General features: G+C 44.1%; 1 protein-coding gene across 1 annotated transcript in view; it reads left to right on the top strand.

The window, feature by feature from the left end:
- Positions 1 to 26810, top strand: part of CNTNAP2 (contactin associated protein 2) — a 2163381-nt gene that overhangs the window by 856414 nt on the left and 1280157 nt on the right. The window contains exon 4 of the mRNA XM_044295439.1: positions 9542 to 9689. Coding sequence (XP_044151374.1) covers positions 9542 to 9689 — 148 coding nt within the window. The remainder of the gene's footprint in view (positions 1 to 9541; positions 9690 to 26810) is intronic.

Genomic DNA, 26810 nt, shown 5'->3' on the forward strand with positions numbered 1-26810 from the left:
GCACGCCGCAACCGATTTCAGGCAGTCAAAGCTCTACCACCTCAGCCGAAAGTAGCTGTCTGTCGTTCCCATCGCCTGCTGGTCCTGCTGGTCCTGCTCCTCCTACTCCTCATCAGTCATTCCATTAGCAATCGATCACCGAAGCGATTGCAAAGAGACAACAGTATGCGTGAATGCATCCAACGCCGCAGATGCTGAACGTGCTGCTGTCCAAGTTGCTGGTGCTGCAGTCCGTCCCTTTCCAAGAGGTGTACTCTGCACCTTTTAGAGAACTGATGGCTTGTGGCAGTCGAGGTGGAGAGTCCCAAGCTTTAAGTGATGTATTTCAGTAGCGGAAAAAAATGTATTCAGCGTTCAGCGCTGCAGTCATATGTGGTAAAACCTTTTGGGACATATTTGGTCGAAAAAGAAAATTTATTCAGCATTCAGCACTGCAATTATATGTGGTAAAACCTTTTGGGACATACTTCGGTCGAAAAAAGAAATGTATTCAGCATTCAGCTCTGAAGTTATATGTAATGAAATCTTTATTGATGTATTTTTGGTCGAAAAACGAATTTTATTCAACATTCAGCGTTGCAGTTATATATGGTAAAATCTTTATTGGCGTATTTCGGTCGAAAAACAAATGTTATTCAGTGTTCAGCGCTGCAATTATATGTGGTAAAATTTTTATTGACGTATTTTGGTCGAAACACTAATTTTATTCAGTGTTCAGTACTGCAGTTATATGTGGTAAAAACTTTTGTGACGTATTTCGGTTGAAAAAGAAAATGCATTCAGCGTTCAGCGCTGCAGTTATATGTGGTAAAAACATTTGGGACGTATTTCGGTCGAAAAACAAAATGTATTCAACATTCAGCACTGTAGTTATATGTGATAAAATATTTAGTGCCTTATGTTGGTCGAAAAACTATTTTTTTTCAGCGTTCAGCGCTGCAGTTATTTGTGGTAAAATCTTTATTGACGTATTTCGGTCGAAAAACAAATTTTATTCAGCGTTCAGCACTGCAGTTATATGTGGTAAAATCTTTATTGACGTATTTTGGTCGAAAAACAAATGGTATTCAGCGTTCAGCGCCGCAGTTATATGTGGTAAAATCTTTAGTGATGTATTTTGGTCGAAAAACAAGATGTATTCAGCGTTCAGAGCTGTAGTTATATGCGGTAAAATCTCCATGATGTCTCCATGATAAATCTGCAGCGTGGAGGCCCTGTGTGGCTTCTATACACTTTCAATAAAATCCTTCAGTGGGGCGAATAAATGACGGATGACCGGGACGCTCCATGACCTTCCAATGAACTGCTGTTGGGAACAGCGGTTCATTTCTGAGACGTTCGTATAGTGCATAGGGAATCCGAAGACCCTCTCCATCTCCGTGCACCACAGGATGTCCTCCTTCCTATCCATGATGACTGGGAACTCGTGAGGTTTTCCCTGACGAAGAGACCAAGGACTGGTAGTTATGGTCTCAATCTTGATGAACTTTGTGACTCTTCCGGGCTCCAAGCTATCATGAAGCTTTGTTTTCTCATTGTCTGTAGCTACTAGAGGCATGTTCATGCCAGTCAGGTTCCCCCAGAAGTATCTGGCTCGATGAGCAGCAGATACCGCACTTGCATCAATTTTGACAGGATTAGTCTCCAGGTGGAGAGAAATTGTTTTATGGAATGCTTTCTCCATCGCAACCAAGTCGTCGAATAAACAGAAGACTGACGGATTCTCTCCTGTCTTGGCAACGCTTAATTTCTATTATTACATTTATTAAATATTTATTATTAAATTGGACCAAAACTTGATAAAAACTATAAGAAAGTAAACTTACATTCGCCAATACATTATACAAATCTTCGAAGAAAATTCACGGACAATCAATTTGCCAAGCCTTTTGTGCCGGAGAACGTGTATCATTAAATCTTCTTTTAAGCAGCACTTTATTAAGTTGAGAAATTTTTACCTTCTGTTCTGTCCCATATTCACTAGAAATAAATAGACGAAGCGTCCATTCTGTCACCTCCTCATGCTGCTGCCACCTCCACAATCTCTCATCGTCGTGGCACTCTGTGGCCTCCTCATGCTGCTGCCACCTCCACACTGTCACCTTGCCACTCTGTGGCTGTATGATGCTTCCGCCACCTCCACACTATGTCACCTTGCTACTCTGTGGTCTCCTGATGCTGCCGCCACCTCCACACTTGGTCATTGTGCCACCCTGTGGACTCCTTCTGATGCTGCTATCGCGCCACCTCCAGACTCTGTCATTGTGCCACTCGGTGGCTTCCTCATACTGCTGCCACCTCCACACTCTGTCATTTGTGCGACTCGGTGGCCTCCTCACACTGCTGCAAACTCCAGACTCTGTCATTGTGCCACTCTGTGGCCTCCTGATCCTGCCAAAACCTCCAGACCCTGTCATTAGGCAACTCTGTGGTCTCCTCATGCTCTTCCCATCATCCCCACTTCATGACAGGGCCACTATATTGACTTTCGGCCTGCCTGACATCATCATTTTTTTTAACCCTTCTTCTGACCTGTGAGAAGGAAGGAAAATCGAGACGCACAACGGATCCTGTCTGTGTAGCAGCTGTAAGGCCTGTATGGTCCCATCAGAATTGGCTTATGATTTGGTAGCCAAAGAGCACCAAAGGCAGGAGTGGGTACAAAACACAGAAGACATGCAAATATTCCATTCATGTGTCATCTCTGTGTTAGATCCACTCCTGTTTTTTTTGGCATTAGCAATACTGATGGATTATTGAGCAAATGCTGATTGAGTGAAGGTGTATGCGCCACAGACAGGATCCGTTTTTTGTGGTTTATTGTTCTTACGGATCAGAGGAAGGGCAAATTAATCAGTGACATTTACTCCTGACACCCTTTCCACTCTGTTGGGTGGGTTCTACTTGTATAAGCATTTAATAGAACAGGTTCTGTTTACATGTATGTGGAATCTGCTGGCGATGGTGTAAAAGGAGTGCGCTTCTTCTTGACGCTAACATTAACCTGTAATGTAATGTAATAATATTATTTCACTACCACAGCACACTCCCTATACGTGTTACTGCAAGGCACAGTGTCCTACACCCCTATAAAGTCTCTCTGCAGCCCGGAAATAGCCGGCTATTCTCCGCAAGTAAATTTGCATCGAAGCAAATCATTTCAGAAAATTTGGCGAACCAGCTGAATCGAATTTTGAGAAATGTGCTCATCTCTAGCTTTAATTTTCTCACTTCACCACACAAAGGCTAATAAGCCCTTTTTCTTTTTCCCCACTAATACACGCCAAAAAGAGGCTTTAGAACATATAACTGCCGATATGAGAGGCAAATAATATTTTTTTTTGCGACTAATACACGCCAAAAAGGGCATACATTTTCTTACTTTACCACACATAAGCCCTTTTTCTTTTTCACCACTAATACATAATACACGCAAAAAAAGGCTTTAGAACATAAAACTGCGACCGTGAACGGCAAATAACTTTTTTTTTGCCACTTATGCTTGCCAAAAAGGCTTTAGAACATATAACTGCACAGCTTATTGGCTAATAAGACTTTTTTTTCCACTAATACATGCCAAAAAAGGCATTAGAACATATAACTGCACCTTACAAGGTCTAATAAGACATAGAAATATGTCCTAGTAATACACACTGTTAATGGCTGTATCACACAGCACTTGCACACCAATAAAAATAATGGTTTGCTGGAATTACATTGGTATCATCTATTGCAAACCTGAAAGCAGCAGTATAATAGCAATTTGGATCCCCTGTCAGTGCAGCAAGGTGTAATAGGATTGTTCCTATTGCCCAGGCTGTAAACTCCCCTATTGAACCTTATTCTGCTTCAATACAGTGGAATAATTCCTCCCTATCCTTTCCCTACAGTTCTAATGATCTTTCCCAGAACTTCTATTCAGCAAAATAAAAGTTTTAAGTCTTTCCTAGCACTTATAGGGCTGTGACATCACAGGGGCTGGCTGGATGCTGATTGGCTGCATGCCTGGAATTGTGGGTGATTCATCATTCCGAGAGTTCCTTGCTCCATGTCCTAACATGTGCAACAGCCATTTTAGGAAAAAATGCAATTTGCTACCACGAAGCGTGAGAAAATTCAGATTCGGTGCAAATCAAATTTTGCCTGAAATTCGGATCGAATTCCAACTCGTCAACTTCGATTCGCTCATCTCTACTCCTCGTATTTCTGTCACTGCTTAAGCTATCTTCATTAATTGCTTTCTATATTCTTTTTCATGGCTGTTTTTGATCCTGGCTCCTTTAAACAGGGACTAATGGCTTGTTTGCTTCTGAATTGACATTTCCCTCATTCACCAACTCAGCGAACTTGTCTGGCTGTGCCAGATAAAGACTAGCACATACTTTACCGTATGCTCCACCTTTGACGTGTCACTTCACTGCACTTCCCTGCTACCATCTACACCCACATATGCCCCAAAAAGTGCCTGCTCAGTAAGCATCCATGTTATCCATGGATCCTATTGTTGCTAGTAGAGATGAGCGAATAAAGCTGACAAAGTGGAATTCAATACGAATTTCAGGAATTATTTGATTTGCACCAAATCGTGGTAAAGAATCAAATGTTTTCATAAAATGGCTGCTTCACATGTTAGGACATGGAGCAAGGAACTCAGGGAATGAGGGATCACCCACAATGACATGCATGCAGCCAATCAGCAGCCAGCCAGCCCTGTGATGTCACAGCCATATAAGTAGCCTCAGCCCTCTTGGATTCAGCTATTTTTCAGTGTACTAAGTGGAGGGAGAGACATTAGCAGGCGCTAGGGACAGTGCTAGGAAAGACTTGAAAATGTATATTTTGCTCAATAGAAGTTTAGGGAAAGAGCATTAGAAGTGTAGGAAAGGATAGGGAGGAATTATTTCACAGTATTAAAGCAGAACAGGGTTCAATTGGGGTGTCTAAAGCCTGGGTAATAGGAAAAATCCTATTACATCTTGTTGCATTGACTGCGGATCCAAATTGCCATTATACTGCTGTGCATTTTAGTTTTGAAATACCTCTGTAATTCCAGCAAACAGTTTTTGTTATTGGGGTCTTATTAGCCCTTGTGCAGTACAGTTATACATATGTTCTAAAGTCATTTTTCATGTTAATGCTCCATGTCTCTGCTGTCCGGAATGGGGCTTGGCTCTCTTTCACGCAGCCGATTACCCGCACGAAGCCCAATGCATGGCTACACTCACCCAGTCGTAATAAAATCTGGTCCTACTCCATCCAGGGTGTCATTGACGTCGGCGTGATGTCCGCTGGATCCAGAACAAGGTCCCTGTGGTGAGAAAAAAAGAATAATCACATAAGGAAGGGATGGTGACTGCTCCTGTGAAATCACCAGCAGGGGGCACTGTGCTGGCCTGTAAGACTGAGCCATGCAAATGTAATCTAGGAATTTTCCCCGCATTTGCAACTGCACAGTACTAATGCCCACCTTGTGGCCCCTCACAATAGTTATGCCCACCTTGGTTCCTGTCACAGTAGTTATGCCCAGATATGTGCCCCCTCACAGTAGTCATGCCCAATATGTGTCCCCTTACAGTAGTTATGCCCAGATATGTGCCCCCTCACAGTAGTAATGCCCAAAATGTGCCCCCTTACAGTATTTATGCCCAGATATGTGCCTCCCTCACATTAGTTATGTCAGATTATGTGTCCCCTCACAGTAGTAATGCCCAGTTATGTGCCCACTCACAGTAGTAATGCCCAGTTATGTGCCCGCTCACAGTAGTAATGCCCAGATATGTGCCCCGTCACAGTAGTAATGCCCAGATTATGTGCCGCTCACAGTAGTAATGACAGGTTATGTGTAACCTCACAGTAGTAATGCCAGATTATGTGGCCCCCTCATAGTAGTTATGTCTTCATATGTGGCCCCCTCATAATTCCTTTATATGTGCGCCCATCTCAGTAGTTATGCCAGATTAGGTGCCCCCTCAAATTAGTTATGACAGATTCAGTGCCCCTCAGTAGAGATGCCAACTTTTGTGCCCCCTCACTCTAGTTGTGCCCATCAAACACCCCCTTCCCTTGCCCCCAGTGTGCAGCGTTAGAAAAACACATACTTACCTTCTTCCCTGATGACAGGCTCCCACACTCATCTCGCTGCTGGCTGTGCAGAAGGCAGATTCCTGGGCTTTCAGCTCTCATCCCACAGCCATCAGCACGATGTGGGGCCAGCAGGGGGAGCTCCTGAGATCTGAAGATCAGTGAAGCAGGGAGCACAGAGGTTTCCCTGCTTCACTATGGAAACGAACTGTCTGGCCGGGTGTGTGTGAATGAGTGTGCGCTCCCCCCCTCTTCCTCCCCCCCCATATTATACATGTAATGAAGGCATGGAGCGATCTGATGGGGCCCAAAACTGCCACTGTACTTCATGCCGGGTCCCATCAGAGTGCTTCATTACATGTGGGTACAGCGGGGCCGCTGCCAGCTGCCATTTTTACCATGCTTTAGGGAGGCCTGGGGGGGTCCACAGGCATCCGGGCCCCCTGGAGTGCCGGACCCGGTCGCAACTGCGATTCTGCAACCCCTGTATGTACGCCAGTTGCTGTAATGATTATGATGCTGGTTCTCGGCAACCGCTTATTATTAGCTCATGAGTGGCACACTGCTGAAATCAGCATTTCTGTCACTACTTAATGCTATACTCAGTGAGGTCAGCATAAAGTTGGTGACAGGTTCCCTTTAGCACTATTCGTCATAAATAAATTTGGATCAAATTGAATCTTTTCGGAGAATTCGGCGAACCGGCCAAATCAAATTTGCTAATTTCTAATGATGAGTAACCCATAAATATTGCAATGTGGCCAACCACTTTAAATAAATTCAAACTTGGGACCCAAAATTAACCAGACTACAGTCTAGATCCCCAAATTCTTAAATTAGACCCCAAAAGAAATCAGACTAGACTCTTGATCAGACATCTACATTTAGACCTCACACCAAATGTCTACATATATAGTACACACCTCTATCTTCCTCCTTGCCCTTTTCAACTCTAGTCACTGTGGCACAGAGGACCTGACACCAGCCAGCATCATAATTTTATGTGCAGTAGCACAAATGGTCCTGAAATTAAGTGTAAAGAGCTTATTTGTTAGAAGAGGATTAGAAAGCTGGAAGCAGAGAATCATACCATTCTCACAGTTTATGGGAATCTTTAATCAATTAGAACGTTTCTCCGCACTCCTTCTGATGGAACATCTTATTGGTTAAAGAGCACTACCATCAGTCTCAGAAGGAAAGCTCTCACTGGAAAAAGTTCTCTTGTTGGCTAAGGGGAAAGTCTTAGCAGACTATAATTTTGCTTGGCATATCTCAGTGCCGGATATTATTTTTTGTTTCTAATAAAAATACAACTTTTCATATTTGCCGGTGGCACTGTGGGCTGTGGTTTCTCACCTATCACACATCCTATTTCAGCATTCATGTTTTACTATTTGCAAATTTTACTTATCATTCTTTTTTGATCTAGCATGAAAGTAAAATGTAATTGAATTCCATTTTGTTCTATCGTAACTCCTCAATTTGTTGTCATGTTCCAAAGTGTCTAAAATGTATTATTTTATGGTTTATGTCAATCATTTGTACTATATTTCATAGGTTGGAAGAAATTCTTTACGATAAATGCTAAAAATGAAACCCATAATCTTCTCTGTTATATTGACATATAGTAGTGTCTCTTTTCCTTCAACCTTGCTCAGGGGTTTCCCGGAATATAGGGCTATAATAGTGTATATACAACCTATACAGTTTCACAAAGACCCAGTAGTTAAGAGCACCCACTGTCAACTTAAAAACAGCTTCTTGTTATTTATAAGATTAGATATAAATGACTGATATCACAAATATAAATACTAGTAGATTGTTAGAGAGAGCAATTAGACAACAAGGGCTAATATACAGTATACAACATATTTTGTCTTAACCTGATCAAAAAGCATCAGCTAAATCATTTAATTTTATTATTATTTATTTGATAACTAGTTTTGCATATTGCATATTCTCCAATAATAATAAGTCTGTGTGAAAACATTAACATAGGTTCTTTGAATTTGATCATTTCATTTTATCTATGTTTGAACTAATGCTATTTGCATTATTCTAATTGTCTGTAATAAAATGTTCAGTGAAATGGCTATAATGAAAATTGGTTTATATAAAATATTACATAAAATAAATTGTGCAAATGTTTGTCCTAGATCTTGGTTTTCCCATGGGTGTTCTATTGAGTTCTTTCAGTAGTTAAGTGGCCATATTGAACTACACAGGTTCCTGCAGATTTAAAAAGCAAACTATTCTCATCTTGGAATATTTTAACCACTTTTATAAACAACTAATTGAACATGAAGCCTCCTCTGCATTTAAATTGTTGTGAAACATTTCATTATTCCAACCCATCGCTAGAGGAATAAGCCATTAGATATAGACAGCAGATTGTCATCAGCATTTCAGTGCTTAACATTGAAATCAAAATGGTGCAAACCAGTGCCAGTGCTTCATACTCAGTGGACACTTTTGTGATTTTTTGGATGCATTCTAAGTTCAGAGTAAAGAGGTTTTAATTTAATTTTCAGTTCCAAGATGTTAAACAATGTCTGAAATTCTGGATATTGTCTTTGGCGCCATCGGGTTCTAATTAAGCTTTATATTTTATTGTAGTAGTAATTGAATGAACACTGCAAGCCAAGGAAAAGTTTATAAATAACACCATGCTTTTGATTCTAATCAATGTCTTTAACTTCTGTATTCCTACATGCTTATTATGACTATAGATTAAATCACTTGTGTATTTACGGTGTGTACAACTTAATCGGCAATGTGTATCTGATGCTAAGTTGTTAATTCAACCTTCTGTATTATACCTTATGTGTAAATGATTTATTTCTTACACCGCTCTCTCAAAAAAATAAAATAAAATTCAGATGACATGTTAGGGGTCATGGTAATATTTGTGCTCTAATTTGTCTGTAGCAGTAATAAGGCTGCCATAAAGGTGTATGAAGCCTCTGTACAGATAGGTTCACAACACTTTAGTTAAATTCATGTTGCCAACATAAACAGCTGCTCCCCCAATAGTCAGATTCTGTCAGATTCTGCTCTTGCAATTGCTAAGGTTGGTGTTTCACTATGAAGTGTTGTGTGCATTGACCTGCCTCATAACCCCTCCCCTCTGTTCCGAATGAAAGTAATCTCCTAACTGGATGCTACAGCTCTCACTCAAGAAAGGGAAGGGGTTCTGAAGCAGCTTAATGCAGAGAACACTTTACAGTAAAACTTTGCCTCTAGTACACTTGCAGGATCAGAACCTGGCAGAATAAAAGTTTATTTTCTTATTACTCCTGATGACAAAAAGGTCCCCAAAAGGTATGTTTATACTGCTCTAGCCAACCCCATGCTGTCACAACTTATGACAGATTCCCTTAAAGACTTGTCTGAAGTATGGTTCTATTTAATGCTATTTCTGTAAGATTATACTAAGATAAATATTTCTTATCTCCTACAGGCATTTCCAGGAAACATAAACTCAGATACTGTTGTCCGACATGAGCTGCAACACCCAATAGTAGCTAGCTATGTGCGTATCGTTCCTCTGGACTGGAGTGGAGAAGGACAGATTGGATTAAGAGTTGAACTATATGGATGTCCATACTGTAAGTTCATAGAATAAAAAGAAACTTAATGTTCATACTTAAAATTTACATTTATTGGAAACTGTTTACCTTTCACATCAGCATCTTAAACTCTGAGGAGTGTCAATCTTCAATGTAAAGCTGGATCCATTGTCAAATACATTAATAAGATCATCAAGATATGCCTTTTGGCATCACTTTTTTGGTCTCAATTAGTGCTTTTACTATTAGGTAGGAGGCCATTTACAAAAAAAAAAAAAATCCCCCCCATCAATCTGCACTCAATACCTAATTTATAAAAAAAAAATTACCTTATTCAGGTCCTTTGTTATGACACTAGAAATCATCTTTGATATTTTGGTATACCTTGGTTAGACACCACCTTTGGTAAATTCAGTTGATTGGACATGATTTGGAAAGACACAAAACTGTCTATATTAGTCTCATATCTGCATATTAGAGTAAAACCCAAGCCATGACTAGAATCACTGCCTATAGAGATCAGAGACATTATTATGTAGAGTCACAGATTTGGAGAAGGGTACAAACATTTTCAGCTGCACTGAAAGTTTACAAGTGCACAGTGGCCTCCATAATTCTTAAATGGAATATGTCTGAAACAACAGGACTCTTACTAAAACTGGACACCCAATCAAACTAAGTAATGGAGGGGAAAGGGCCTTGGTAAGAGACATGACCAATAACCCAATCGTCACTCTGTCTAGGCTCCAAAGATCCTATGTGCAGAAAATCTTTCAGAAGGTCAACCATCACTGCAGCATTCTAACAATCTAGGCAACAAGCCTTTCCTCAGTAAAAGAGGCATGAAAGTTAGCAAAAAAAAGCACCTAAAAGATATCTATGATTTTCCGATCTCATGAAACCAAGATTAAACTTGTAGTAGCCTCAGTTCTAAGCATCATGTTTGAAGGAAAACTGCTCTGCCAAAGTGAAGCATGATGGTGGCAGCTTCATGCTTTGGGGGTGTTCTTCAGCAGCTGGGACAGGGAGACAGGTCAGAGTTGAGGGAAAGCTAAATGGAGCAAAGTACAGAAAGTACAGAGGTATATTTAATGAAAATATTATCCAGTGTGCTTTGAACCTCAGACTAGGCTGCAGTTTTACCTTCCAGCAAAACAGTGACCCTAAGCACACAACCAAGAAAACAGAGAAGTGGCTTAGGGACTACTCTGTGAGTGTCCTTGAGTGGCCCAGCCAGAGCTCTGACTAACCCAATCACATATCTCTGGAGAAACCTGAAAATAACTGTCTACTGAAAATCCCCATACATCTAGACTGATCTTGAGAGGCTCTGCAGAGAAAAATGGAAGAAAATCTCCAAATCTAGGTGTGCAAAACTTGTGACAACAAAGAAGACTGGAGTCTGTAAAAGATGCCAAAGGTGATTCAACTAAGTAAAGGGTATGAGATAAATGCACTATTTTAGTTGGTCCTTTTCAATTAATTAGCAAAGATTTTAAACATTCTGTTTTCACTTTTTCATTATGAGGTATTGAGAGCAGACTAATGGGGACATTTTTATTTTATTTTAACACAAGGACGCAACTTAGAAAAATGTGAAAAATTAAAAGCGTGTTAAGACTTTTCAAATGCACTATATATATTACTCCTTTTGGAACTGCTCAAGGGCAGAAAGTGTTGGCAAAGCATATGCAACAAACTAGTATCCAGTCACAATGCCTGCAAATTGCACTTCAAGAAGTCATTTCATGAGAGCAGTTATGGCTTTGGCTCAGTTTAAAATTTACAACATGCAGCACTTACTGGACCTCAAGTAATTTCTGATTTGCAGGTAATAAATATTGTATATTATTCATCTATTGACTTTTAAAGAGGTACCACAGCTGATCCCAGCTAAATGAATGGTGCAGAGCTGCAGAACTGGAAGCTGTATGCAGGGCTGGCGCAACCATATAGGCGAACTAGGTGTTCGCCTAGGGTGCCGGCCTGCTGGGGGCACTTGATCCGCCCCCAGCGTCGTTACAGGGGGGCCAGGAGGTGGAGGTCCTTCTTAAATATGGCAGAGCAGGCATCTGCCTACCCTGATGGCAGGTGCCTGCTCTGCCAGTAAATTACTGGAGGAGAGGAGGCGGGCGGCAAGGGAGGCTGTTCTAGCAGCTCCCCACTCCTCCCTGGTGTGCCCTCTGTGTTGCCGGAATATGACGTCATTACGGCCCCGGCATACTAAACGGCGCACTGGAGGACTGAGGAGCTGCACCACACTGGACCCCAGGGAGGTGAGTGTATAAGTGTTTGACTGAGTGAGTGTCTGCCTGTGTATTTATGTCAGTGAGTGAGTGAATGTATGTCTGTCTTTCTGTCAGTAAATGTATGTGTGTCTGTCATTGAGTGTCTGTGTGTTTGTCAGTGAGTATGTGTATGTTTGTCAGTGAGTATATGTGTATGTTTGTCTGGGAGTGAGTGAGTGCCAGTCAGTGAGTTTCCGTGTGTGTGTGTTTCAGTGGGTAGGTGTATGTCTGTCAGTGAGAGTCTGTCAGTGAGTGGGTGTGTGTCAGTCTGTCAGTGAGTGTATGTGTGTCTGTCAGTCAGTATGTCTGTCAGTGAGTTTCTGTGTACGTCATTCAGTGAGTGTCTGAGTGTGTGTCTGTCAGTGAGTGTGTGTCAGTGAGTGTATGTGTGTCTGTCAGTGAGTGTATGTGTGTCTGTCAGTGAGTGTATGTGTGTCTGTCAGTGAGTGTATGTGTACGTCATTCAGTGAGTGACTGAGTGCGTGTCTGTTTGTCAGTGTGTGTGTGTCTGTCAGTGAGTAAGTGATATGAGGGGGCGGCAAAACTGATCTTTGCCTATGGCGTCAAAAATCCTTGCACCGGTCCTGGCTGTATGTACATCACTATTCCTGCACCCTAATATTTGACAAATCCCCAGCAAATCAACTTTATTTAGTGCCATTTGGGTACCTTAAGAAATGATAATCTTAAGGTACCTGCTTTAGTGACAACATGACAAAATGTAATAAAAAAGAAGACCATTGATTGTGCTTAGTTCATAAGTAAGTCTAAGGTTATTTTGTTGTATGCCCTCCATTTTATGTTCTTTCTATATACAGTATCTATAGCCATATTGAAATAACATAAAGAAAACAATGTTATTCTGTTGTTACTGGGAAACATTGATGTTCTGAATAAAATCCTGTCTCTGAGGGCAGAGTGGAAAGAGGAAATCTTATTTTTATTCAATAGAATTTCTTCATTGCTTCATAATCTTGAGAGGATGAGTGATAAGCCAATCTGAATTGTGTCATAATATTACATGCAGCATTTACTCCTTGAGTTCTCTATAGCTTGGAAGAAGACAAAACTGCTCTGCAATATTTTTCTTATTTTGTAATATACAATATTTATAAAGACTGTGTGAACATTATCTGTGCAACCTTGGTTTGTACTGTCATTTATCACAATAATAGTAAGAAAAAGCATTATTTATCAAACTATCCTGAAGATTCCCCTAAAACAGCCTTTATTTCATGTCCTTTGCTGCTATTGATGTAATTTTTTTATTCATTGAAAAGAGGCAAGAATGCAGTATATATGTTCAGGGCTGGACTGAACATTTCGAGATTTAAGTACATTAGGTATATTTTATTAATCAAAATGAATTATAGCTATACTGTGCTCATGATTTTTACTGCTTGAGGATCCAGTTCCCTCTTAGTTGGTCCCTAAGTTTTCTTTTTATGTTCTGTATTCATCATTCTTTATGTTAAAAAAACTATCTGTTTGGATCATATAATATACTGTAGAAATGTAGGAATGTAGTATAAACATTCTATGAACAGTATTATACCTACCATATAGAAAGGGGCAACTTTATCACCATTCAGACCATGTAAATGCTTGAGGTCCCAGAGATTAGGGAGCCCTCTGCTGTCATAAGTGGTTGGCTGAAAAAATGATAAGAGAAGTGGACATATTACCAGTTCAGCTGCACATGATCCAAGGAAGGGGGCTCTTCCCAGCTGTAGAGCAGTCACGCTAGCGCCCAGACTGCACGGCTAAGGCTACTTTCACACTAGCGTTCGGCTAGCGTTCGATCGGATCCGTTCTAAACGGATCCGATCATAATAATGCAGACGGAGGCTCCGTTCAGTACGGATCCGTCTGCATTATTTTAGCAAAAAAAAGTGTGAAAATAGCCTAGTACGGATCCGTCCAGACTTTCAATGTAAAGTCAATGGGGGACGGATCCGCATGAAGATTGAGCCACATTGTGGCATCTTCAAACGGATCCGTCCCCATTGACTTACATTGAAAGTCTGGACGGATCCGCACAGATCCGCACGCCTCCGAACGGCCAGGCGGACACCCGAACGCTGCAAGCAGCGTTCAGCTGTCCGCCTGTCCGTGCGGAGGCGAGCGGAGCGGAGGCTGAACGCCACCAGACTGATGCAGTCTGAGCGGATCCGCCTCCATTCAGACTGCATCAGGGCTGGACGGCTGCGTTCGGGTCCGCTCGTGAGCTCCTTCAAACGGAGCTCACGAACGGAAACCCGAACGCTAGTGTGAAAGTAGCCTAAGCTGAAAGTCAGGCTTAGCGGTATGAGTGGTACAATGGGGTGGAACATAGCAGTGTGATGGAGCAGAGCTTAGTGCTGTAATAAGGCAGAGTTTAGCAGTGAAACAAAGCCCCAGAAATTCCAATTCAACCCCTACATATAAGCTGACCAAAACAGAGGTCACTCGAAAAACCAAATGTCTCTTCTCCTGAAAGTAGTAGTCAGTAAACGAGTTTCTATTTCCTAATGGATGTACACTGTGGGGCATAGATTAAGTCAATCGACCCTTGACACAAGTGCTGGCGTTTTTACCAGTATCATATTATACATATAGTCAAAAGACTATGTGCAACCTATTGGTACGTGTACCACTAAACAGTTAAGACTTCACTTTTATTTAGTTCATATATTATAACAAAAAAAGGGTTAAAACCCTCAGTGATGGCACAAATCATTCATAATATAGTTATTTTGTGAATACTACTCTTCCCATGTTATCAACTGTATATAATAGTAGCTCCACTTATTTCAGCATGGGTGGCTGTGCACTGCCACCGGCGCCGCTGCACCTGGAATGTTGCTTCTTTCTCTAGTATCTTAAATGCAACCAAATATATGTGCCCCTAACTGTGCTAAAAGAGAAGTACCCCCAATATGTTTCGCCGGAGATCTGCCATCTTCAGGGGATGCAGCAGGATCGGGCCTATCTGTTCTACCTATGAAATGCCATGACCACTATTGACCATGGAATCTAAAGGCATTAAATGAATGTAATATAAGTTATGTCAAGTCCCAGTCATTGTTTGTGACTGGGTGTCAGCTGTATTACTCAGCCTGGTATGGAGTGGGGGTAGCTCTTCAGACTGATTAATGCACACCTTGGACAACACATGCTCAGGTGTGAGAAGGGATTAAGGACCAAGCAAATTTTAGGCAACATTTTTGTTTCTCCCTCCCTATCTTCAAAGGGACATACTTTTTTTATTTTTACCTTCACAGCCACAGTCAAACAGTGGGGACCAGAGTTATCTCTGATCTTATCCATTGCAGATGGATGTATAATACAGCTGCCACCTGCCATGTATGGAACTGGCTCAGCTCATAAGTAGAGTTGAGCGAACACCTGGATGTTTGGGTTCGAGAAGTTCGGCCGAACTTCCCGGAAATGTTCGGGTTCGGGATCCGAACCCGACCCGAACTTCGTCCCGAACCCGAACCCCACTTTTCGGCACTAAAAAGGCTGTAAAACAGCCCAGGAAAGAGCTAGAGGGCTGCAAAAGGCAGCAACATGTAGGTAAATCCCCTGCAGACAAATGTGGATAGGGAAATGAATTAAAATAAAAATAAAATAAATAAAAATTAACCAATATCAATTGGAGAGAGGTCCCATAGCAGAGAATCTGGCTTCACGTCACCCACCACTGTAACAGTCCATTGTCATATATTTAGGCCCAGGCACCCAGGCAGAGGAGAGAGGTCCCGTAACAGAGAATCTGGCTTCATGTCAGCAGAGAATCAGTCTGCATGTCATAGCAGAGTATCAGGCTTCACGTCAGCCACCACTGTAACAGTCCATTGTCATATATTTAGGCCCAGGCACCCAGGCAGAGGAGAGAGGTCCCGTAACAGAGAATCTGGCTTCATGTCAGCAGAGAATCAGTCTGCATGTCATAGCAGAGAATCAGGCTTCATGTCAGCCACCATTGTAACAGTCCATTGTCATATATTTAGGCCCAGGCACCCAGGCAGAGGAGAGAGGTCCCGTAACAGAGAATCTGGCTTCACGTCACCCAACATTGGAACAGTCCATTGTCATATATTTAGGCCCAGGCACCGAGGCAGAGGAGAGAGGTCCCGTAACAGAGAATCTGGCTTCACGTCACCCAACATTGGAACAGTCCATTGTCATATATTTAGGCCCAGGCACCCAGTCAGAGGAGAGAGGTCCCGTAACAGAGAATCTGGCTTCATGTCAGCAGAGAATCAGTCTGCATGTCATAGCAGAGAATCAGGCTTCACGTCACCCAACATTGGAACAGCCCATTGGCATATATTTAGGCCCAGGCACCCAGGCAGAGGAGAGAGGTCCCGTAACAGAGAATCTGGCTTCATGTCAGCAGAGAATCAGTTTGCATGTCATAGCAGAGAATCAGGCTTCACGTCAGCCACCACTGTAAAAGTCCATTGTCATATATTTAGGCCCAGGCACCCAGGCAGAGGAGAGAGGTCCCGTAACAGAGAATCTGGCTTCATGTCAGCAGAGAATCAGTCTGCATGTCATAGCAGAGAATCAGGCTTCACGTCAGCCACCCCTGTAACAGTCCATTGTCATATATTTAGTCCCAGGCACCCAGGCAGAGGAGAGAGGTCCCGTAACAGAGAATCTGGCTTCATGTCAGCAGAAAATCAGTCTGCATGTCATAGCAGAGAATCAGGCTTCACGTCAGCCACCCCTGTAACAGTCCATTGTCATATATTTAGGCCCAGGCACCCAGGCAGAGGAGAGAGGTCCCGTAACAGAGAATCTGGCTTCATGTCAGCAGAGAATCAGTCTGCATGTCATAGCAGAGAATCAGGCTTCACGTCACCCAACATTGGAACAGTCTATTGTCAGATATTTAGTCCCAGGCACCCAGGCAGAGGAGAGAGGTCCTGTAACAGAGAATCTGGCTTCATGTTGGCAGAGAATCAGTCTGCATGTCATAGCAGAGAATCAGGCTTCACGTCAGCCACCACTGTAACAGTCCATTGTCAGATATTTAGTCCCAGGCTCCCAGGCACCCAGGCAGAGGAGAGAGGTCCCTTAACAGATAATCTGGCTTCATGGAATCAGTCTGCATGTCATAGCAGAGAATCAGGCTTCACGTCACCCAACATTGGAACAGTCCATTGGCATATATTTAGGCCCAGGCACCCAGGCAGAGGAGAGAGGTCCCGTAACAGAGAATCTGGCTTCATGTCAGCAGAGAATCAGTCTGTATGTCATAGCAGAGAATCAGGCTTCACGTCAGCCACCACTGTAACAGTCCATTGTCAGATATTTAGTCCCAGGCACCCAGGCAGAGGAGAGAGGTCCCGTAACAGAGAATCTGGCTTCATGTCAGCAGAGAATCAGTCTGCATGTCATAGCAGAGAATCAGGCTTCACGTCACCCAACATTGGAACAGCCCATTGGCATATATTTAGGCCCAGGCACCCAGGCAGAGGAGAGAGGTCCCGTAACAGAGAATCTGGCTTCATGTCAGCAGAGAATCAGTTTGCATGTCATAGCAGAGAATCAGGCTTCACGTCAGCCACCACTGTAAAAGTCCATTGTCATATATTTAGGCCCAGGCACCCAGGCAGAGGAGAGAGGTCCCGTAACAGAGAATCTGGCTTCATGTCAGCAGAGAATCAGTCTGCATGTCATAGCAGAGAATCAGGCTTCACGTCAGCCACCCCTGTAACAGTCCATTGTCATATATTTAGTCCCAGGCACCCAGGCAGAGGAGAGAGGTCCCGTAACAGAGAATCTGGCTTCATGTCAGCAGAAAATCAGTCTGCATGTCATAGCAGAGAATCAGGCTTCACGTCAGCCACCCCTGTAACAGTCCATTGTCATATATTTAGGCCCAGGCACCCAGGCAGAGGAGAGAGGTCCCGTAACAGAGAATCTGGCTTCATGTCAGCAGAGAATCAGTCTGCATGTCATAGCAGAGAATCAGGCTTCACGTCACCCAACATTGGAACAGTCTATTGTCAGATATTTAGTCCCAGGCACCCAGGCAGAGGAGAGAGGTCCTGTAACAGAGAATCTGGCTTCATGTTGGCAGAGAATCAGTCTGCATGTCATAGCAGAGAATCAGGCTTCACGTCAGCCACCACTGTAACAGTCCATTGTCAGATATTTAGTCCCAGGCTCCCAGGCACCCAGGCAGAGGAGAGAGGTCCCTTAACAGATAATCTGGCTTCATGGAATCAGTCTGCATGTCATAGCAGAGAATCAGGCTTCACGTCACCCAACATTGGAACAGTCCATTGGCATATATTTAGGCCCAGGCACCCAGGCAGAGGAGAGAGGTCCCGTAACAGAGAATCTGGCTTCATGTCAGCAGAGAATCAGTCTGTATGTCATAGCAGAGAATCAGGCTTCACGTCAGCCACCACTGTAACAGTCCATTGTCAGATATTTAGTCCCAGGCACCCAGGCAGAGGAGAGAGGTCCCTTAACAGAGAATCTGGCTTCATGTCAGCAGAGAATCAGTCTGCATGTCATAGCAGAGAATCAGGCTTCACGTCAGCCACCACTGTAACAGTCCATTGTCATATATTTAGGCCCAGGCACCCAGGCAGAGGAGAGAGGTTCCTTAACAGAGAATCTGGCTTCATGTCAGCAGAGAATCAGTCTGCATGTCATAGCAGAGAATCAGGCTTCACGTCAGCCACCCCTGTAACAGTCCATTGTCATATATTTAGTCCCAGGCACCCAGGCAGAGGAGAGAGGTCCCATAACAGAGAATCTGGCTTCATGTCAGCAGAGAATCAGTCTGCATGTCATAGCAGAGAATCAGGCTTCACGTCACCCAACATTGGAACAGTCCATTGGCATATATTTAGGCCCCGGCACCCAGACAGAAGAGAGGTTCATTCAACTTTGGGGTGCCTCGCAATATAATGGTAAAATGAAAATAAAAATAGGATTCAATGAGGAAGTGCCCTGGAGTACAATAATATATGGTTAAGGGGAGGTAGTTAATGTCTAATCTGCACAAGGGATGGACAGGTCCTGTGGGATCCATGCCTGGTTAATTTTTATGAACGTCAGCTTGTCCACATTGGCTGTAGACAGGCGGCTGCGTTTGTCTGTAATGACGCCCCCTGCCGTGCCGAATACACGTTCAGACAAAACGCTGGCCGTCAGGCAGGCCAGCACCTCCAAGGCATAAAAGGCTAGCTCTGGCCACGTGGACAATTTAGAGACCCAGAAGTTGAATGGGGCCGAACCATCAGTCAGTACGTGGAGGGGTGTGCACACGTACTGTTCCACCATTTTAGTGAAATGTTGCCTCCTGCTAACACGTTGCGTATCAGGTGGTGGTGCAGTTAGCTGTGGCGTGTTGACAAAACTTTTCCACATCTCTGCCATGCTAACCCTGCCCTCAGAGGAGCTGGCCGTGACACAGCTGCCTTGGCGACCTCTTGCTCCTCCTCTGCCTTGGCCTTGGGCTTCCTCTTGTGTCACAACTGTGACTGATCCAGACAGGTCTGGGAGGAGAAGGTCACAGTGACTTGCTACTCGCGATAGCTTGTGAGTTTGCTCCGTGGTTCAGGGTATGTCATCCGGGTTTTGCCTTGTGAACCTTTTTGTCCTGACTGGGAGTTTGTAGGCATCCCTTTCAGGTGAGTCCTGTCTGCCACTCCCATCTACTATATTAGTTTCAGTTTCACTTGCAGTCATTGCCAGATATAGTCCTTACTTCCAGTGCTATTCTGACCTATGAAGGTGATCGGTTGACGGTATTGTTGTGGAGCTTTTGTCTGGCGTGGACTGTCGTTATTGGGATCACCTTCTCTGCTCGTGACTGGATAAGTCTATCTCTGCATGAGATTGTTTGTTTGTTGCTGTCTTCCCCTGTTGTTCTCCTAGACATGAGTGATGGTGACTAGTGCTCCCATCTGCCTTTCCCCAGTCTAGTCTTCTTAGGGCGACCGAGGGTTTAGGCATCCTGCTCGCCGCACGGGTTCACACCCCGTCTAGGGTATCAGGGCAGACAGGTGCCAGCTTAGGGTTAGTCAGGGGTGGCCGTTCTATTTCCCATCCATAGATAAGGGTCCCCCTTCCCCTCCGTCTGGTGCGACACGACTGCTGCTGGGATAGCGGTCGTGACAACTTGTTCCCCTGTGACATTTGGGAATGCTCTTAGTAGCGCGTCTACCAACGTGCGCTTGTACTCGCGCATCTTCCTATCACGCTCCAGTGCAGGAAGTAAGGTGGGCACATTGTCTTTGTAGCGTGGATCCAGCAGGGTGGCAACCCAGTAGTCCGCACAGGTTAAAATGTGGGCAACTCTGCTGTCGTTGCGCAGGCACTGCAGCATGTAGTCGCTCATGTGTGCCAGGCTGCCCAGGGGTAAGGACAAGCTGTCCTCTGTGGGAGGCGTATCGTCATCGTCCTGCCTTTCCCCCCAGCCACGCACCAGTGATGGGCCCGACCTGCGTTGGATGCCATCCCGCTGTGACCATGCTTCATCCTCATCCTCCTCCACCTCCTCCTCATCCTCGTCCTCCTCGTCCTCCAGTAGTGGGCCCTGGCTGGCCACATTTGTACCTGGCCTCTGCTGTTGCAAAAAACCTCCCTCTGAGTCACTTTGAAGAGACTGGCCTGAAAGTGCTAAAAATGAGCCCTCTTCCTCCTCCTCCTCCTCCTGGGCCACCTCCTCTTCCATCATCGCCCTAAGTGTTTTCTCAAGGAGACATAGAAGTGGTATTGTAACGCTGATAACGGCGTCATCGCCACTGGCCATGTTGGTGGAGTACTCGAAACAGCGCAACAGGGCACACAGGTCTCGCATGGAGGCCCAGTCATTGGTGGTAAAGTGGTGCTGTTCTGCAGTGCGACTGACCCGTGCGTGCTGCAGCTGAAACTCCACCATGGCCTGCTGCTGCTCGCACAGTCTGTCCAGCATGCGCAAGGTGGAGTTCCACCTGGTGGGCACGTCGCATATGAGGCGGTGAGCAGGAAGGCCGAAGTTACGCTGTAGCGCAGACAGGCGAGCAGCGGCAGGATGTGAACACCGGAAGCGCGAACAGACGGCCCGCACTTTATGCAGCAGCTCTGACATGTCGGGGTAGTTGTGAATGAACTTCTGCACCACCAAATTCAGCACATGCGCCAAGCAAGGGATGTGCGTCAAACCGGCTAGTCCCAGAGCTGCAACGAGATTTTGCCCATTATCGCACACCACCAGGCCGGGCTTAAGGCTCACCGGCAGCATCCACTCGTCGAGTCTGTTGTTCTATACCCCGCCACAACTCCTGTGCGGTGTGGGGCCTGTCCCCCAAACATATGAGTTTCAGAATGGCCTGCTGACGTTTACCCTGGGCTGTGCTAAAGTTGGTGGTGAAGGTGTGTGGCTGACTGGATGAGCAGGTGGAAGAAGAGGAGGAGGAAGCTGAGTAGGAGGAGGTGGCAACAGGAGGCAAAGAATGTTGCCCTGCGATCCTTGGCGGCGGAAGGACGTGCGCCAAACAGCTCTCCGCCTGGGGCCCAGCTGCCACTACATTTACCCAGTGTGCAGTTAGGGAGATATAGCGTCCCTGGCCGTGCTTACTGGTCCACGTATCTGTGGTTAGGTGGACCTTGCCACAGATGGCGTTGCGCAGTGCACACTTGATTTTATCGGATACTGGGTTGTGCAGGGAAGGCACGGCTCTCTTGGAGAAGTAGTACCGGCTGGGAACAACATACTGTGGGACAGCAAGCGACATGAGCTGTTTGAAGCTGTCTGTGTCCACCAGCCTAAATGACAGCATTTCATAGGCCAGTAGTTTAGAAATGCTGGCATTCAGGGCCAGGGATCGAGGGTGGCTAGGTGGGATTTTACGCTTTCCCTCAAATGTTTGTGAGATGGAGAGCTGAACGCTGCCATGTGACATGGTTGAGATGCTTGGTGACGGAGGTGGTGGTGTTGGTGGTACATCCCCTGTTTGCTGGGCGGCAGGTGCCAACGTGCTGGGCGGCAGGTGCCAAAGGAGGAAGAGACCGAGGCGGCAGCAGCAGAAGAGGTAGCAGGGGGAGCCTGAGTGACTTCCTTGTTTTTAAGGTGTTTACTCCACTACAGTTCATGCTTTGCATGCAGGTGCCTGGTCATGCAGGTTGTGCTAAGGTTCAGAACGCTAATGCCTCGCTTCAGGCTCTGATGGCACAGCGTGCAAACCACTCGGGTCTTGTCGTCAGCACATTGTTTGAAGAAGTGCCATGCCAGGGAACTCCTTGAAGCTGCCTTTGGGGTGCTCGGTCCCAGATGGCGGCGGTCAGTAGCAGGCGGAGTATCTTGGCGGCGGGTGTTCTGCTTTTGCCCACTGCTCCCTCTTTTGCTACGCTGTTGGCTCGGTCTCACCACTGCCTCTTCCTCCGAACTGTGAAAGTCAGTGGCACGACCTTCATTCCATGTGGGGTCTAGGACCTCATCGTCCCCTGCATCGTCTTCCACCCAGTCTTGATCCCTGACCTCCTGTTCAGTCTGCACACTGCAGAAAGACGCAGCAGTTGGCACCTGTGTTTCGTCATCATCAGAGACGTGCTGAGGTGGTATTCCCATGTCCTCATCATGAGGAAACATAAGTGGTTGTGCGTCAGTGCATTCTATGTCTTCCACCGCTGGGGAAGGGCTAGGTGGATGCACTGGGACCTGAGGTAGTTGGTACACTAGGACGTGTGGCTGTGGCAGAACGGCCACGTCCTCTCCCAGCACCAGAGGGTCCACTGACACCACCACGACCATGTCCGCATCCGCGTCCTTTACTAGATGTTTTCCTCATTGTTATAGTTCACCACAACAACAAAAATATTATTTGGCCCAATGTATTGAATTCAAATTCAGGCCTTTTTTTAAAGACACCTAACACTATCTGGCTATCTATTTAGGTACCGTATTACACTAATACAGGCACAGCAGTAACCACAGATTTAGCTGACTATAAATTTGAGGCCTATTATTTATGCGCTGGGTGACAGGTATACGTTTACAGACAGAATTAGACTGGGATATGCACAGTAGCGTGTGTGTGAAGTTATTGAGAATGACCCTATCAGCACCTTGAATCTTATATACCCTTTTAGGGATAGATTTAAAGGAGGTCTAATACAGCAGAAACCACTAATTTAGAGAATTGCTAAATTGGGAATTGTATTTAAACCCAGAACAAAAACTGTGCTTTGACGGACACTAAATAACTTGACCAGCTACAGCAATAATGACAGATTTGGATGACTATAAATTTGAGCCTTATTATTTAGGCGCTGGGTGACAGGTATACATTTACAGACAGAATTAGACTGGGATATGCACAGTAGCGTGTGTGTGAAGTTGTTGAGAATGACCCTATCTGCACCTTGAATCTAATATACCCTTTTAGGGATAAATTTAAAGTAGGCCTGATACAGCAGAAACCACTAATTTAGAGTATTGCTAAATTGGGAATTGTATTTCAACCCAGAACAAAAACTGTGCTTTGACGGACACTAAATTACTTGACCAGCTACAGCAATAACGACAGATTTGCATGACTATAAATTTGAGGCCTATTATTTAGGCGCTGGGTGACAGGTATACGTTTACAGACATAATTAGACTGGGAGATGCACAGTAGCGTGTGTGTGAAGTTATTGAGAATGATGCTATGTGCACCTTGAATCTAATATACCCTTTTAGGGATAAATTTAAAGTAGGCCTGATACAGCAGAAACCACTAATTTAGAGAATTGCTAAATTGGGAATTGTATTTCAACCCAGAACAAAAACTGTGCTTTGACGGACACTAAATAACTCGCCCAGCCACAGCAATAACCACAGATTTAGCTGACTACAAATTTGAGGCCTATTATTTAGGCGCTGGGTGACAGGTATACGTTTACGGACAGAATTAGACTGGGATATGCACAGTAGCGTGTGTGTGAAGTTATTGAGAATGACCCTATCAGCACCTTGAATCTAATATTCCCTTTTAGGGATAAATTTAAAGTAGGCCTGATACAGCAGAAACCACTAATTAAGAGAATTGCTAAATTGGAAATTGTATTTCAACCCAGAACAAAAACTGTGCTTTGACGGACACTAAATAACTTGCCCAGCCACAGCAATAACCACAGATTTAGCTGACTACAAATTTGAGGCCTATTATTTAGGCGCTGGGTGACAGGTATACGTTTACGGACAGAATTAGACTGGGATATGCACAGTAGCGTGTGTGTGAAGTTATTGAGAATGACCCTATCAGCACCTTGAATCTAATATTCCCTTTTAGGGATAAATTTAAAGTAGGCCTGATACAGCAGAAACCACTAATTTAGAGAATTGCTAAATTGGGAATTGTATTTCAACCCAGAACAAAAACTGTGCTTTGACGGACACTAAATAACTCGCCCAGCCACAGCAATAACCACAGATTTAGCAGACTACAAATTTGAGGCCTATTATTTAGGCGCTGGGTGACAGGTATACGTTTACGGACAGAATTAGACTGGGATATGGCAAAAAAATAACCACACTATTGATGGTTAAATGCACTTGGTGTGACAGCTGGACCAACCACACTATTGAGGGTTAAATGCACTTGGTGAAAGGCTCAGCTTGCCCCTGATGTCGTATATGGCCAAAAAATAACCAGACTATTGATGGTTAAATGCACTTGGTGTGACAGCTTGACCCTGATGTAGGATTTAGCCAAAAAACAACCGCACTATTGAGGGTTAAATGCACTTGGTGACAGGCTCAGCTTGCCCCTTATGTAGTATATGGCCAAAAAATAACCAGACTATTGATGGTTAAATGCACTTGGTGTGACAGCTTGACCCTGATGTAGGATTTAGCCAAAAAACAACCACACTATTGAGGGTTAAATGCACTTAATGACAGGCTCAGCTTGCCCCTGATGTAGTATATGGCCAAAAAATAACCAGACTATTGATGGTTAAATGAACTTGGTGTGACAGCTTGACCCTGATGTAGGATTTAGCCAAAAAAACAACCACAGTACTGAGGGTTAAATGAACTTGTTGGCAGCTTGTGCTGGCGCAGCACAAGACACAAAATGGCCGCCGATCACCTCAGAAAAAAGTGACTGAAAAACGCTCTGGGCAGCCTAAAAACAGTGAGCAATTCAATAGCAGCAGTTCAATCATCCACAGCTGCAGATCGATCTCTGAATGAAGTCTTTTGGAGGAGTTAATCACTGCCTAATCTCGCCCTAACGTCGCAGCTGCAACCTCTCCCTATACTGATCAGAGCAGAGTGACGGGCGGCGCTATGTGACTCCAGCTTAAATAGAGGCTGGGTCACATGCTGCACTGGCCAATCACAGCCATGCCAATAGTAGGCATGGCTGTGACGGCCTCTTGGGGCAAGTAGTATGACGCTTGTTGATTGGCTGCTTTGCAGCCTTTCAAAAAGCGCCAAGAAAGCGACGAACACCGAACCCGAACCCGGACTTTTACGAAAATGTCCGGGTTCGGGTCCGTGTCACGGACACCCCAAAATTCGGTATGAACCCGAACTGTACAGTTCGGGTTCGCTCATCCCTACTCATAAGCCCACTTAATATATTCTTTAGCATCCAATGGCTTGCATGTCTGCTCATTAGCCCTTAAGAGGATGTTACGGTCCCAGATAACCTGTATGGACCTTTGTATATTTCCAATTCTCCATGAATCTACTGATTTTGAGTCTCGCTATGGTCTTCTGTGCTACCAAACCAACACACACCATTTGTTCAATTGTATACATTAATATTTGTTCACAAAACAGCTTTCACCCACTCAGTCCCAGTAAGTTGGTGCTCTTAAACATTTTAATAAAAAATAAAAATTGGGTTCATTTCGCTGTGACAAATTAATCACATTGAAATGGTTCCAGCATTTTATTGCTGAATTATTGCTTTGTAACCTAACTAATTATAATAAAGTAGACTTGAGCGCGTTGGAACAATTTATGAACTGCATGAAGTAATGAATCAGGTGTAATATTGTTTGTTCATATTTCCTCAAAAATGTCAACCGTAAACAACATATACTGTATAATTAAAATGTGAACAGTGTGCTAGCTTCAAAGAAAAGTTTATAAAATACGTTAAGGTCAGACGTAGAACTCATGCATATGGCAGAGCTGTGTGCAGTTACGCAAAGAGGCTATGGCTTCATATTACATAACTATGGCCAGTCTCTGTGCCATTTTATGGTGCTTCTGTACAACATTGTATTATGGAGATATTATTCCCTTAAGACATGTACCCTTCAATGGAACACCTCCATGTTTTCTCAAATTCTATATAAATCTGAGAAAATCTCCCTTTTTAAATGTATTTGTAGTACCCCATACTTGGAGGTTCAACTATTGTATCCTTTAATTGCTGCATTTTTATGTTTTATTAGTAATGTTAAAGGATAACTGTGATAATAATTTATGAATCAGCCGTCGGAAGTAGAAGTACTGTGCACATTGAGCTGGCTGCTGCTTCATGAATTATTATCACAGGGATCGCAGGTCAGTGAATGTAATGAAGCATTAGATTGCATAGAAAGGGGGAATATTAATGTAATTTTAACTCCTAAGACTCCTGTGCCCAGCATTCTGTCTCTCAGGGAAGCACGGAAGGCAAAAGCACAGCGTCTGCACAGCCCGTCTCCCCTTTTCTAATAGGAGATGGATGGCCCTTAGCAACACTCTTTTGAAGAGTGCTGCTAAGGGCCATTTCAGCCTCAGTTTTCTACAAAAAATAAACGTTTTGGCTAAATAAAGTCTATTGCAAAATTGTTACCTATCACTTGCCCTACACTTTAGCAAAAAAATTAAAAATATGACAGTTATCCTTTAAGTATTTTGCAAGTACCATGTCATTGTATTAAGCAGCGG

The sequence above is a fragment of the Bufo gargarizans genome, chromosome 5 (genome assembly GCF_014858855.1).
Source record: "Bufo gargarizans isolate SCDJY-AF-19 chromosome 5, ASM1485885v1, whole genome shotgun sequence".
NCBI lineage: Eukaryota > Metazoa > Chordata > Amphibia > Anura > Bufonidae > Bufo > Bufo gargarizans.